The sequence below is a fragment of the Echeneis naucrates genome, chromosome 17 (assembly GCF_900963305.1).
Source record: "Echeneis naucrates chromosome 17, fEcheNa1.1, whole genome shotgun sequence".
Taxonomy (NCBI): Eukaryota; Metazoa; Chordata; class Actinopteri; order Carangiformes; family Echeneidae; genus Echeneis; species Echeneis naucrates.
Window position 1 is genome coordinate 11,460,314 of NC_042527.1, and position 12,346 is coordinate 11,472,659.

General features: G+C 45.8%; 1 protein-coding gene across 1 annotated transcript in view; it reads right to left on the minus strand.

Moving 5' to 3' along the window:
• Positions 1 to 267: 267 nt before the first annotated feature.
• The window catches only part of ptch2 (patched 2), a 28,819-nt gene continuing 16,740 nt past the window's right edge, over positions 268 to 12,346 (minus strand). Inside the window, exons 12-23 of the mRNA XM_029524677.1 lie at positions 12,169 to 12,261; positions 11,911 to 12,036; positions 10,658 to 11,045; positions 10,028 to 10,552; positions 9,319 to 9,461; positions 9,001 to 9,181; positions 8,625 to 8,905; positions 7,043 to 7,180; positions 6,504 to 6,646; positions 2,905 to 3,310; positions 2,230 to 2,803; positions 268 to 2,055 (exon numbers count right to left, since the gene is read on the minus strand). Coding sequence (XP_029380537.1) covers positions 2,021 to 2,055; positions 2,230 to 2,803; positions 2,905 to 3,310; positions 6,504 to 6,646; positions 7,043 to 7,180; positions 8,625 to 8,905; positions 9,001 to 9,181; positions 9,319 to 9,461; positions 10,028 to 10,552; positions 10,658 to 11,045; positions 11,911 to 12,036; positions 12,169 to 12,261 — 3,033 coding nt within the window. The 3' untranslated portion in view covers positions 268 to 2,020. The remainder of the gene's footprint in view (positions 2,056 to 2,229; positions 2,804 to 2,904; positions 3,311 to 6,503; positions 6,647 to 7,042; positions 7,181 to 8,624; positions 8,906 to 9,000; positions 9,182 to 9,318; positions 9,462 to 10,027; positions 10,553 to 10,657; positions 11,046 to 11,910; positions 12,037 to 12,168; positions 12,262 to 12,346) is intronic.

Below are 12,346 nucleotides of genomic sequence, written 5' to 3' on the forward strand. Positions count from 1 at the left end.
GAGGGAACGTAACAGTCACACGAGGGTTTTTTCTTGAGCATAGTTTTCAGAAGTCACAGTGTTTTAGACATGGACAAGAAAATAAAAAAAGACAATGAAGAGGGAAGGGCCAAGAGGAAACTCAAAAACAAAGTGTAACAGTGACACATTCCTACACACCTCCTTCATGGTCCTCCAATTGCCCCATTTGCTCCACAAAAAAAAAAAAAGGAAAAAAAAAGGCCTCTGCTCTAAAGTGTTGTCAACCCCTCCCTCCCATACCCCCATTCAAAAATGCAAACAAAATGAAACAACAAAACAAACTCAGCAACAAATAGATATATTTATATATAATATATATTTACTCTTTAAAAATAGAACTTCAGTCTAGATACTAACATCTGTACAAACTACAAAAATAAATTTTTAATATAAATAATTTATATGGCATGAAATTAACAATTCTTTTTGAAATAAACTTCAAACTAATGCAGGAGCTCCTCCCTCATCCCCCTTTCTGTAAGCTCCTCACCGCTGTCTGACAACACGTCCCGGCTCTCTACGGTCTGATCCAACTGTAAATGGTGCTTTGTCCTTTTTGCTTCAGTCTTCAATTGCACAGTAGCTACTTAACTCTTTCTTTCATATTTACAAAAGAAACCAAAGCTGCCACTTAAAAAAAATTACAACAAAACAAATAAGTTGGCAAATAATTTTTTTTCCCTGCAATTTAACTTGGCAGTGATGAGACCAATACTGAACAACGATAACAGAAACTTTGTAAAGCTAATAAAATGATAATCTTAAGAATGAAAAAAGAACGTGGCGTACATGAGGTTTGCGTTAACAAGAAGAACGAGACATTAGAAAGTGGAGAGGGCATTCAAAAAGACAGTCAGTTTACATAATGCAAAATTGCACAGGGTCACAACAGCATCTACGTACTCCAACCATAAAGCAGCCAACAAAGAAGAAAGGAGAAAATAATAATATCAAAATAAAATCACTCCCTTTGCATTGGATTTTTATCATTCCCTTTCAAAATAATACAAGGAGGGGAACAACAGCTTTATCACAAAGTGAACTTCCCTCACTGTAGAGCTTACAAAAACTGCAGATGAGAAAAAAAAAAATCTTATCACAGCCCCTTCAAGTAGTGTAAAACCGCAGAGGACATTGGGACACGTGGACAAAAAAGGGATCATGCAATCGAAATTCGACGTGACCCTGTCAGCGTGCTGTTAGACAGATGGTGACATCCATCTACTACTGCTTCTTGGCAAACATTCGGTGTCTGGGCGTGACAGAGTCAGTATTTAGACTAAAGCACGAAGACAATACTGAGCTCTGAACACTGCAATAACAAGAAAGGGGCAAAAACTGAAGGCACGGTGGTTACAACTGTCGAGAAAACAGTATCTGCTATGCACGTCTCTGCTTTTTACAGCGCACACTGTGACAGAGAATATCTACACTCAAAAACATACGAGAGTGTGTCAGACTTAAGCAAGAGGAGAAGGAGGTTACTGCATTTTAAGGCAAATCACTTAAAATTATTTTGAAGTGTAGCAGCAAAAAAAAAAAAAAAACAACAACAACAATAAAACAAAACAAACAAACAAAAAAAAAATAACAATACGAATAGAAATAAAACACTGACCATGTATGTTCAATAGCCTAATATCTTATTAACATCTCACTTTTATGTGGACACTTTTTACATATAGCACATTTCTTATTCTATACACTGTGGGGGAAAAAAAACAACTACCCCACAAAAAAATAATCTTTTACGTCTGAACTTTTACAGAAGAGTATACAGTACTCTTTTAAATAGCTTCCCTCTTTTTAGTATTAAAATATATACTCATAGATTTATATAATTCTTAAAACAAGTAATTTTTTCTTGTAATATGTCCTTGAAATAAATCCTCTCCTTTTTTGTGTGAGGTCTATGTACAGTTGAGAGTTCAAGACATGGTATGATGTGCTCTGAGAAGCAGCCAGAGACTTGAAGAGAGAAGGCACAATGTGTGAGAGTCTAGCAATCTTTGGCTGCTTGGATCCTCAACCCACCTGCAACACACACACATACACAGCAGAGAAAGGAATTAGACACTGATAAAACGCTGGCAAACATAATGAAGGCATGAAGAACTAGAAATCGTAAATTGTAAGATCTCAATATGCGGATTTAAAAGATTACAAGTCAGGTTGTCTAAGTCTAAGACTGCCAATCTGCTGACTCACCTTGTGTTTTGCCCATCTGATGCTCTGTCTGGAACTGTGTGGCTTCCAAGTCCTGGATCTCTAGAGCGTCTCTCTTACATGAAGAAAAGTTTGTTTTGTCAGCACAAGTCCTCTTATCAGCCTCAAAACAGTCCGACTCACTGTCCGTATCAAAACCTTCATGCATGTAGCCCTGGTATGCCACCCCTGGCAAGGTTGGATGCACAGCCACCGTCACAGAGGCTGTGGCGGTAACCATGGTAACAGGCCCCCCAGTTGAGCCTTGTTGTATTGGCAGGGTGGAGGTGCTATTGCTATAGCTTTGCCCCTTAGTCCTGTTTGGCTGAGGTCCTCTGCTGTTTTGCAGCCTGGGACCGCTTTGACAAGTCCTCCCAGGGAAGTGGGCTCTGTCGCTGGGTAAGTGTTGGCTGGACTCGGCCCGCAGCCTGTGAAGACCTTGCTGCTGCTCCCGCTTGTTTCCATCCCAGCATGTAACCTGGGAGCTGAGCGGTGACTGTGCATTGTGTGAAGAGTCATTTAACGGCTCTATCCTCCCACCAGCGCCTGCTGCATTCTCTTTGAAAGGCTTCACCACCTACAAAAAACACATGTTCACAATTTAGTTGGAGACAAACAAATGAATTCTTGAAGATCCTTCACAGAACGTCTTGGTATCTGTGTGGTCATGCAGCATACCGTGAGCTTGGGGAAGCTGGGGTTCTTGCTGGCTTCCAGCAGTATGTGAGACGCAGCAGGCGGGGCGCTTGTGTGCGATGTGATGTATGCGCTCCGGTCACAGTACTTGTAATCCTCTTCCCCTATCCCTGATGTGGTCGTCATCTCAGAGTAATACTCAGAGTCTGATGACTCCGAAAAAGCTTGCTGACGAGATGAGCGTAGGTTGTGGTGGCCTGTGTAATAGCCGTGGTGGGTCATGGGTGGGGGAAGGGGAGGCTCGGGGGAAGGTGTGGGCAGACGGCTGGCGTTGTCAACTGGTGTGACCTCAGCTGGAGGCCCCATCATGGAAAGGAGGACTGGCAGGAGAACTAGGCCATTAAGCATCCCCAACACAGTGAGGATGGCCAACACAGCAAAGAAATACCTGAAAGAGAGAAAGAAAGATGTGTTTTAACGGAAAATTTCAAAAAGTCACAATTAGCTAAGATTAAAAAAAAATCTAAGTAGTAGGACTCATCCTGTTGTCTTTTTTAACCTCACAGAAACAAGAAGTGAAGCTAAGATAAAGAATGACAAATAAGGGCACTTCCTGTCAGCTGCTAATTGTTCCCTCCGTTTAGTTGAGATCAGGCATCACAAAGTACCTCTGTGCTTACATGAGCATGTCAGCCAACCCTACTCTACCAGCCTACTGTCTGCATTGGCTGGATTGCGCAGACAAATGCATCAGAAAGTGCATAATGTGCACATACTCAGTCACACAGAGCCTCAAACCATTTAATCCTGTTTTCTTTTGAATCTTGAGTTTTGAGATTTGGTTAAGATTTAGGTGGATTCAGCAAAACTCCCAACGCTTTTAAACTAAGTGAGAAACATTTAATAGTTGACATTTTTTTGTTTGTTGTTATCTTATAATGTGACCCAAGAAACGGGGCAAGACCACAAACCACAGTGTCCTGATGTTTCGTATGGACAAGCGTGCGCACACACACACACATGCACACGCACGTTTCCAAACATGCATAGTTGGCACATGAGGAAGGGAAGTAGCTCAGGGGAAGAAGTCAGGGAAAGCCCAGTGTTTGTGTATCAAAGGCAGGGGGGTGTGGGGGGTGCAAATCTGATTCCCCGCTCAGTCCAACTAAAACATGCTTTGATGCCTCCACTGCTGCTGCTACAAGACTTTCTCTCGCTGTTTTTCACTCACACTGTGGGTATATGTGTGTGCAATGTTTTTTTTCTTCTTTTGTGTGTGTGTGTGTGTGTGTGTGCGTGCATCTCAGTGGAGCTTTGAGGAGGCCAGGGGTGGAGGCAGGCCACAAGAAAGAGCTCCCCAAGAAAATTAGAGAGGACTCCACTTAAATACTAACAGAAAGCAGAACGAGAGAGACAGTGAGATGCTAACCACCAGTCAGACTTAAAGAAGTATAAAGAAGAAGAAAAGAAGAAAAAAACGATTGTTGGAATGAGGAATAAGAAAAGCAAACAAGGACAGGGGCAATCGCTGTGGAGTCTTCAGGATGCATGCTTCTCTCCTCTGAATGGATGAATACTAAAGTTATTACCACTTTTTCACTTGACAAAGGTCACTCTTCAGCAAAAAGGGCTTGCGTGTGATTTTTCACAATCCCCCGTTTGCACCAATTTCAGCCCAATGCTCTTCCTAATATGTTGCCCCTTTTCCCTCTTTAACCACTGTCCTTGTTTTACTCCACCATCAGAGGCACAACACATGTCATCCTAACCAGCTTTGACAAAACACTTCAGGGGAGATCGTCTCAGTTTCGAGCTGTCTGCTCAAACCATGACTGTCTTTAAAACCACACACAGATACTGAATTGGCGTCCTTCATTGAATTAAAGCACCATAACATGCAGGCGGAGAAATCACCAGTAGGTCATCTTTGTTTTCATGGCAAAGCATCGGAGCCCAACTTTGAGTTCCCTTGCTTATTTGACCCAAAACTACACAGTGAAACAGAAAAAAAAAACCCAAGAGGAGAGGGAGAGAGAGTGAGAGAGAGAGAGAGAGAGAGAGAGGGACTTTGGTGGGACCTCCAACAGCGTCTCACTGTTAGGAATTCTGTTGTTTATATAAACTGTAATCTTTTCCATTCGTTGTCAGGGCCTGGGGAGTCGCGTGTGTATGTGTGTGTGAGTAACAGAGCATATGTGTTTACATGCCTGTACATATGTGTATTTTTGCTGTGTGTGTGTATGTGTGTGCATATGTGGCTCGCATGCATGTGTGTGTGCGCGTGATACATAAGTGTATGTGTGTGAGAGAAGGCTGAGCAGTGCTGAATTAGCTCTGCTGTTTATTCAATGCATTACAAGGCCAGGAGATGTTTACAACAGTATATTTATGCTACTCCCCAGCTAGCCAGCTCTGGCTTGCCCCATTCACCCGACCACAGCCACAGCTACAGACCTCCAACAGAGACATTCGACCCTTCTGTCTCTTTCTCACCCTGTTCTCTGAAAACTATCTTTCTCCCGAGCATGGGAGAAAAGAAGAAAAACAAGACGAAAACGCTCTGAGTTCATCACAACCCAACAACTTCTTAGGTCTCGGTTTTTCTCTAATCTTACATATTTACACCGTTTGTCTTTCCAATTCAACACTGTGGAGGATCCATTCATCGAATAATCATCCACCCACCCACCAGGAATTCATATCCTCGCATGGAAGCCACCCTCAGAGTTCTTCTCCTCCTCCTTCTCTCTGCCTCCTGTCTCAGTTTCTGCAGAAAAACTCTGCTTTTTATGTCATGGAGGCCTGTTGCAGTCTATGAGCTCAAGGTTGTGGTTTCGGGTTTGGGCCGAGACCACATTCGGCTGAAAAACATTGAGCTATTCGCCTTTTTTTCCACTCTGACCATGAAGCAGGGATAGCAAACGCGCACACAACTATACATATATACACAGTTTGCACTTGCATGTACATACGTGCGCTCATGCATGCACGCACCCACACACACATCCATTAACAGGGCAGTGATATCTGTTGGTGGGCTACACACCATCTGACTGGTTAAGCACTTCAAATTTAGCTCCACTTTTTATTACAGCGCCTAACATGGAGGGAGAGAATGCCAAACGGATGATAGGAATTTTTACAGATTTCCTCGTGTGTGTTTGTGTGAAAGAATCAGTGAGAACGAGTGAGTGAGAGACACCACCCAGTGGGTAGCAGAACACTTCCATGTTTACGAGCAGCTGCTACACACCCTTGATGTTTTCACCATTTGTTGTGCTCTGAGATTGGGGAGACGGATGTGTGTGTGTGCCCAGAGTGACAGAACCAGGTGCATATTTGTCACTTTGAGTGTGTGTGTGCATAAATAGGGGTATAACGTTTCCATCTGCATGCACCCCTGACCACCAACAAGGCTTCCTCCCTGTCCCTGGGTGAGACTAGACAACTGTCACACAGACACACACCAGTAGTGTAAAACCAACACTGCCTCTTCCTCAGGTGACATATGGGCTGTGGAGGGTGGAGACACCCGTGCTGGCAAAAGTTAGTACAGTCGCTCTCAAACACATGCAAAGTCAGCACAGCTTTTCAAATGCACACACAGAGAGCTGCACACACACACAAACAGACGTACTCACCTCATGATGAAGTCAAACTCTGACCCTGCCAACATGAGAACGCCCAGCAGCGTGGAGATTGCTCCGTCAACCACCGGGGCAAACATGTGCTCCAGAGCCACAGCCGAGCGCTTGTTTCTGTTGCCAATTGCTGTCAGGAAGCCCTGTGGCAGACAGGGAGGTGGGGAAGAGAAATGAGTTGGAAATCTCGCCGATCACACAAAAGTTGTGCTTGCGGCTGAGCTTGGCACGCTTCAGAATTCCTGTCTTTGGTTTTGTTGAGGATCGCTACGCTACACTACAAGACTGCCAGCATGAACCAGGAAGCCAAAGGTTCCCTTGTAAATCTTTAATCACACTTATTTTACCTTAATCACTTTCCATTTCAGGCATGAAGCCACAGGAGTGCTTTGCACTCTTAAGTGCTGCAAATATGAGCTAATGGCTGTAGCCTATTGCTTTCATAAAATGGACTACAAATCCCTGCAGCGAAAAATACACTCTCACGTAGTGACGTGCTAGTGTAAAGTAGACATTTCCATGTGTGCGATGACACTCACCAGTGCAATGTGAACAGTGAACTCCACTCCGATGCCCACAGAGGCGATCAGGATGACCACAGGGATGGCGCTCAGCTTGATGCCAATCAGACCCATGATGCCAAACAACTCCACCGTCATCATGGCCAAAATAAACACCTGAACAAAAAACATGGAAACCACTTTCAACTTCCAGTGCTTGAGAAGCAGTGGGATGATGAGGAAACAAGCAAGTAAACAGTGAAGCCCAAACAAGCCATCCTAACAAAGACGAAAGCATGTAAAAGCACATAGGCAATAAAAGTGAATGTGTCTTTCTTGTGTGACCGCGTTGAGCCCCCTTGCTGTTTCACCTCACACAATATTTGACCCTGTGCTCAGGCCTTCAACCACATGGCATCAAATTACCCACCCTGAGGCTACGCACCCCCCTCGCCTCCCTATCTTCCTCCTCTTCCTTCCCTTAGGCGGCTAAAATGATTGACAGCGTCTCAGACAACTGTGCAGGCACTCTGTCAGTCTGATCGCACAAAATGTATGTACATTTGTTTCTTTCTGCCAAGTCGCCATTTTCTCAGCATGACAGCAGCCTGCATGGCTTAATTTTATTTTGTGATGAAGTACATCAGTTTACTGATGTCTTAATAGCTGTGATCGGGTACAGCCAATAGAAATACTAACAACAAGTCTTACCAAACGAGGAGGAAAGACCATTCCTGGCCAGCAGGAGCTTTTGATCCCAGCAGCGGCCACAAGCAGGGCATGGTTAAATTGGAAATGATAAAAGCCATTTTACTGCCCCACCACATACCGGCTGGGTGAAAATGATGCTTGGAAACCATGCATGCATGTAGCTGAGCCTGTCTCTGTCTGAGGAGATCGGATTGTGGGATTGTGTTGTTGTCTCAATCAGTGCTGCTGGGGAAATACATTCCAACTGAAACTGGCACTGTTGTTGTGCTACACTTCAGCCCCCACCAATGGACAGGAATATGTGGATTTGTGTATGTGTGGGAGTCTGGGGGGCCCTTAAGGACCAGCGGTCCCACCAGCTTGTGTGTGAAATGTTTTCCAAACACTGCACACTCAGACTGTCTCTTTCTCTCTCAGTCTCTCTCTGTCTCGCTCTCTCTCTCTCTCTCACTTACTCACACACACACACACATCCCTGATGGATGGCTCGAGCAGGCCAAGGTCGCAAGTGGGCAGATCTGTCCTGTCCCCAAGTCTCTCCCTCTTCCTCTGACAAAAGCTGCGAGGGAGTTGGAGGTAGAGGCTTCAGGAGGGCAAAGCCTTTCTTGCTTCTTTGCATTTCCTTTTCTAAGGCCAGCCCAGCCTACATTAGAATGACAAAGGTCCCCGTGTGTGTGTGTGTGTGTGTGTGTGTGTTCACCGGCCCTCCACAGAGAAGAAGGGGCCCCCTAGACGGTGTTATTGAGCTGTGCTGAGAAGGGTGAGAAGAAAGTGAGAGGGTGAGAGGAGAGGGAGGAAGGGGGCGATGATGTTGTTAAGGTAAGATTAGGAGGAAAAGGTGAGACAGAAATAGCAGAAAATAGAAAAGACGAAGAAGATGAGGAGGAGGACACATTTTGAGGAAACTTACAATGATGCCGGCGGTCCAGGGGTTGAGCAGGAGAATTGCGCAGACCAGGAAGGTGCAGGCGAGCACCACGCTGATTGACAGCAGGAACCAGTGTCTGAGGCCGATGTACTGCTCCCAGAAGAGGAAGGGGTATCCGTTGGGGTAGTTGAACACACCTTTGCGACTAAACTCATCACAGATGGCTCGCACGCTCTCAATGGCCTCCACAAAATCACCAGCCTGGCGAAGGCCATTCAGGTAGAAGGGGAATTGGGCAAACTCCAGGGGCTCTGCAGCTGGGACTGCAAGAGAGGAAGAGATTTGAGGTGTGATCATGTTCAAACTACAAATCAATGTCAGGTGATTCTCATCTGGCCAAATAAAAAAAGACACTCACTGCGTAGATTCTCTCCCGTGGTGTCATACTTGTCATGAATCCACTCTCTGGGATGAGGGTAGAAGTTGGCTTGGGAGGCAGCATACCCCAGAGGATCATTACTGACCCAAACTGTCAGGTAAATGTAAAACACCTCCGGGGGGATCAGACCTTCTGCGTCCACCAGCCTACGAGATGTTAACTGGGGAAAAAAATTCAGTTTTTGTCAGAATAAATGGTAAAAATAATAACATATGTGTCGACAATGCCACACACCTTGCACAGGACATGTGGATTGTGTTTTAGTTTCCATTTTTTCTTTGCAGCTCTTGGACATACCTGGCTATAGTTAAAAGGCTCCTTCTTGGATCCGGTCTGGATGAGGAGCTTGTACGCCAGAGCTCCGTCCTCCGTGCCGTTACGATAGCTGTCAGTGGTAATCCTGCCTGCCTGCCAGTCAGCATCAAACGCTGCCTGTAGACCTGCGTGAAAAATACACAAACGAGAATGGATTATTGTGGTTGCTATTTAGAAATGTTATGACTTCTATTAACATAAAATGACATTTTCCTATTTGGACAGTGATGTTGAAAGTATGAAATATCACATTTCTTTTTCAATTTCTCTCCCTCTCTTTTTTTTTTTCCTTCAGCTGGCTCTGATTGAACTGCTATTACTTCCTCTTGACTGGGCCTCTGACATGTCCTGCCCTAAGGACAAATACACACACACACACACACACACACACACATTCAAAGATAACCTATGACCCAAACTCATCTACTTCACCACCCCTGAGCCCAGGTGGATGGGGGTAAACAGCATGATTGAACTGTGAACTTTCACTCACCCTTCGCACATTCACACCCCCGCACACACACACGCGCACCTATTTGCCATTGTTCTTAGTAAAAAGTACACCTGAAAAACCCCTTTGCAATTTCTACCAGTTTGTGATATCGTTACCAAAAACCCTCTGGGGGAAAGAGATTAAATCAGTGCATGACTCATTCAAAATGAAATAATATTACTCAGCTTGTGTTCTTACCTCGGAGCCAGTCGTGGAAGTAGTGCAGCCACATGCGAGGCAGTTTGCTGTCGCTGTCTCTGACCACGTATCTAACGGAGTTGAAAGCGTTGTGCAGCTGGATCAGCAGCCTTTGTGACCGAGCGTAATCAAATCCATCCATGGTTACCAGGTACATGTTGTAGAAGGAGAAATACTTAAACTGGGCGTCGATGAAATCGTACTCCTTGGTGTCACGTGGCACAATGTCGGTCAGGTAGAGGCCATCGTGTACCATGGTGGTCCCATACAGGCTGAGGCCCAAGAGGCCCAGGAAGAGGACCACAACAATGGCTTTGCTTTTTGGCTTCAGAAGCAGAGGGGCATATTTCTCCCTGGCAAAGGTGGACAGGTTCCAGTGCAGGAAAGGAAGTGGGACACACTTCTTTCCTGATTTAGAGTCCTCGACCTGGGCTAGGAGGTCCCGTGTGGAGCTGGAGGTAGGGGTGAAGAGCTGGGAGCCATAGGGGTCTGGTACTGAGGTGGTGGTTGGAGAAGGTGTGATGGCTAGAAGAAGAAAATGAAACAATGCTTAATGATTTGGCATCACGAATCTATTGAGTTTTTAGGTAAGAAAAAGAGTATGAAGAGTTTTACTATGACTTCCTTTACCTTGAGCCTGAGAAGTGGGGCAGAGGATGATGGAAGGTGGGCTGGTGGAGATCTGTGAGGTAGGTGGTAGAATCGTAACAATATGCTGCCCTGCTGCATCACACTGAGTGAACGCCTGTACTGTGGTGGTGATCTGGGTGCTGGTGGTGATCGTAGATCCCCCGGCATACTGGTGCGTGTGTGCTGTTGCAGTTGTAGGTGTGTGCGGCTGCTCTCCGCCATCCGACAGCTCGTGTGGAGAGAGGTGGATGACACGGTCGGAGCAGGGGCTGTACAGGCAGCAGAGGATGTCCAGACGCTTGTCCTCGCGTCGGTGGAGGTCCAAACTGAGGATGGCGGGGAAGATGAGCAGCACCATGGCGAAGTTAAACACAACCACGATGGCCGCCTGGGGAGAATGATAACACTAGGTGAGCAAAACACAGGCAACAGTATGGCTGTGAAGTTGCAGGTACTCTTATCCAGCTTGGGAGAGTCAGGTCTCCTCGGCTTCTCTGTGTCTCTGACCACAGCCCAAAAAATAAAGAAAAAGCCTTCTTATAAATCACCAGCCACTGCCAGCACTAAGCGAGCCAGGAGGGGAGAGGGAGGGAGAGACACAGTGAAAAGAAAGAAAATAGTGCCAGGAAGAAAGTCCTACGAGAAAGAATGAGGGAAAGAAGCAGGGGGGAGAATATATATGTTGTGAGTCTCAGCACAACTATCATCCTTCACCACCACCACCACCACCACCACCTCTCCACTCACTCCAGCCCCTAAAGCTGACATTCTAACTGGCTGTGGTTTCCAGCGTGTCTATGTGTATGTGTCTATTTGGGTCTGTGCTTGTGTGTTTCAGACCACCCACAGTTAGTCACAGATCAGAGCAAACCGCCTTGAAGGGGCCAGTGATATACTGATCTGCCTCTCCCTCCCTCTTCCCTCTCGATCTCTCTCTGTCTGCTTCTCTCTCCCTCTTTGCTCTGATTACTCCACATTACACACATGTACACACTCAATATACACATGTATGCACATATACAGGCACACGCAGAGACATGCACATACAAAAAATGTTGGCCCTGTAGGTACGGGCGGCAATAAAACTAGTAACAAAGACTTTCCTTGCTCTGAATAAATGTCACCTCTCTTAAGTTATCTCTTTCATTTTCAAAGGAGCCTCAGGCCTCTCGGTGTGCGATTGTGTACATGTGTTCATGTCTGTGCAAATGCCTGAGAGGGTGTGTGTGTGTGTGTGTGTGTGAAAAACATACCTGTAAAGAGAAAGCTCGCAAGGCAGGGATGGGTACAAGAGCCGCCATGAAGAATGCAATCATGTTGTTGATGGAAGTCAGAGCTACACTGGTACCAGTGCGACGCAAACAGTCTCCTGTGCGTTCCTTAAAACAAACACAGGTACAAGTCAGTCAGAGAAGAGAGGAGAGGGGAGGGGAGGGGAGGGGAGGGGAGGAGAGGGGAGGGGAGGGGAGGGGAGGGGAGGGGAGGGGAGGAGAGGGGAGTCCTAAATGTACCTTGAACGGGATGTTACTTCCAGCTTCTGTGAAGGAGTGAGCCAACAGAAACATGTCATCCACACCAATCCCTAGTGCCAGAAAGGGAAGCACCTGTGATGGGAAACAGATCAGTGGAGAATGAAGGGTTAGAATGAGCTTTTTAATTGTGACAGGCCTAAATGTGGACTCTCAAAAA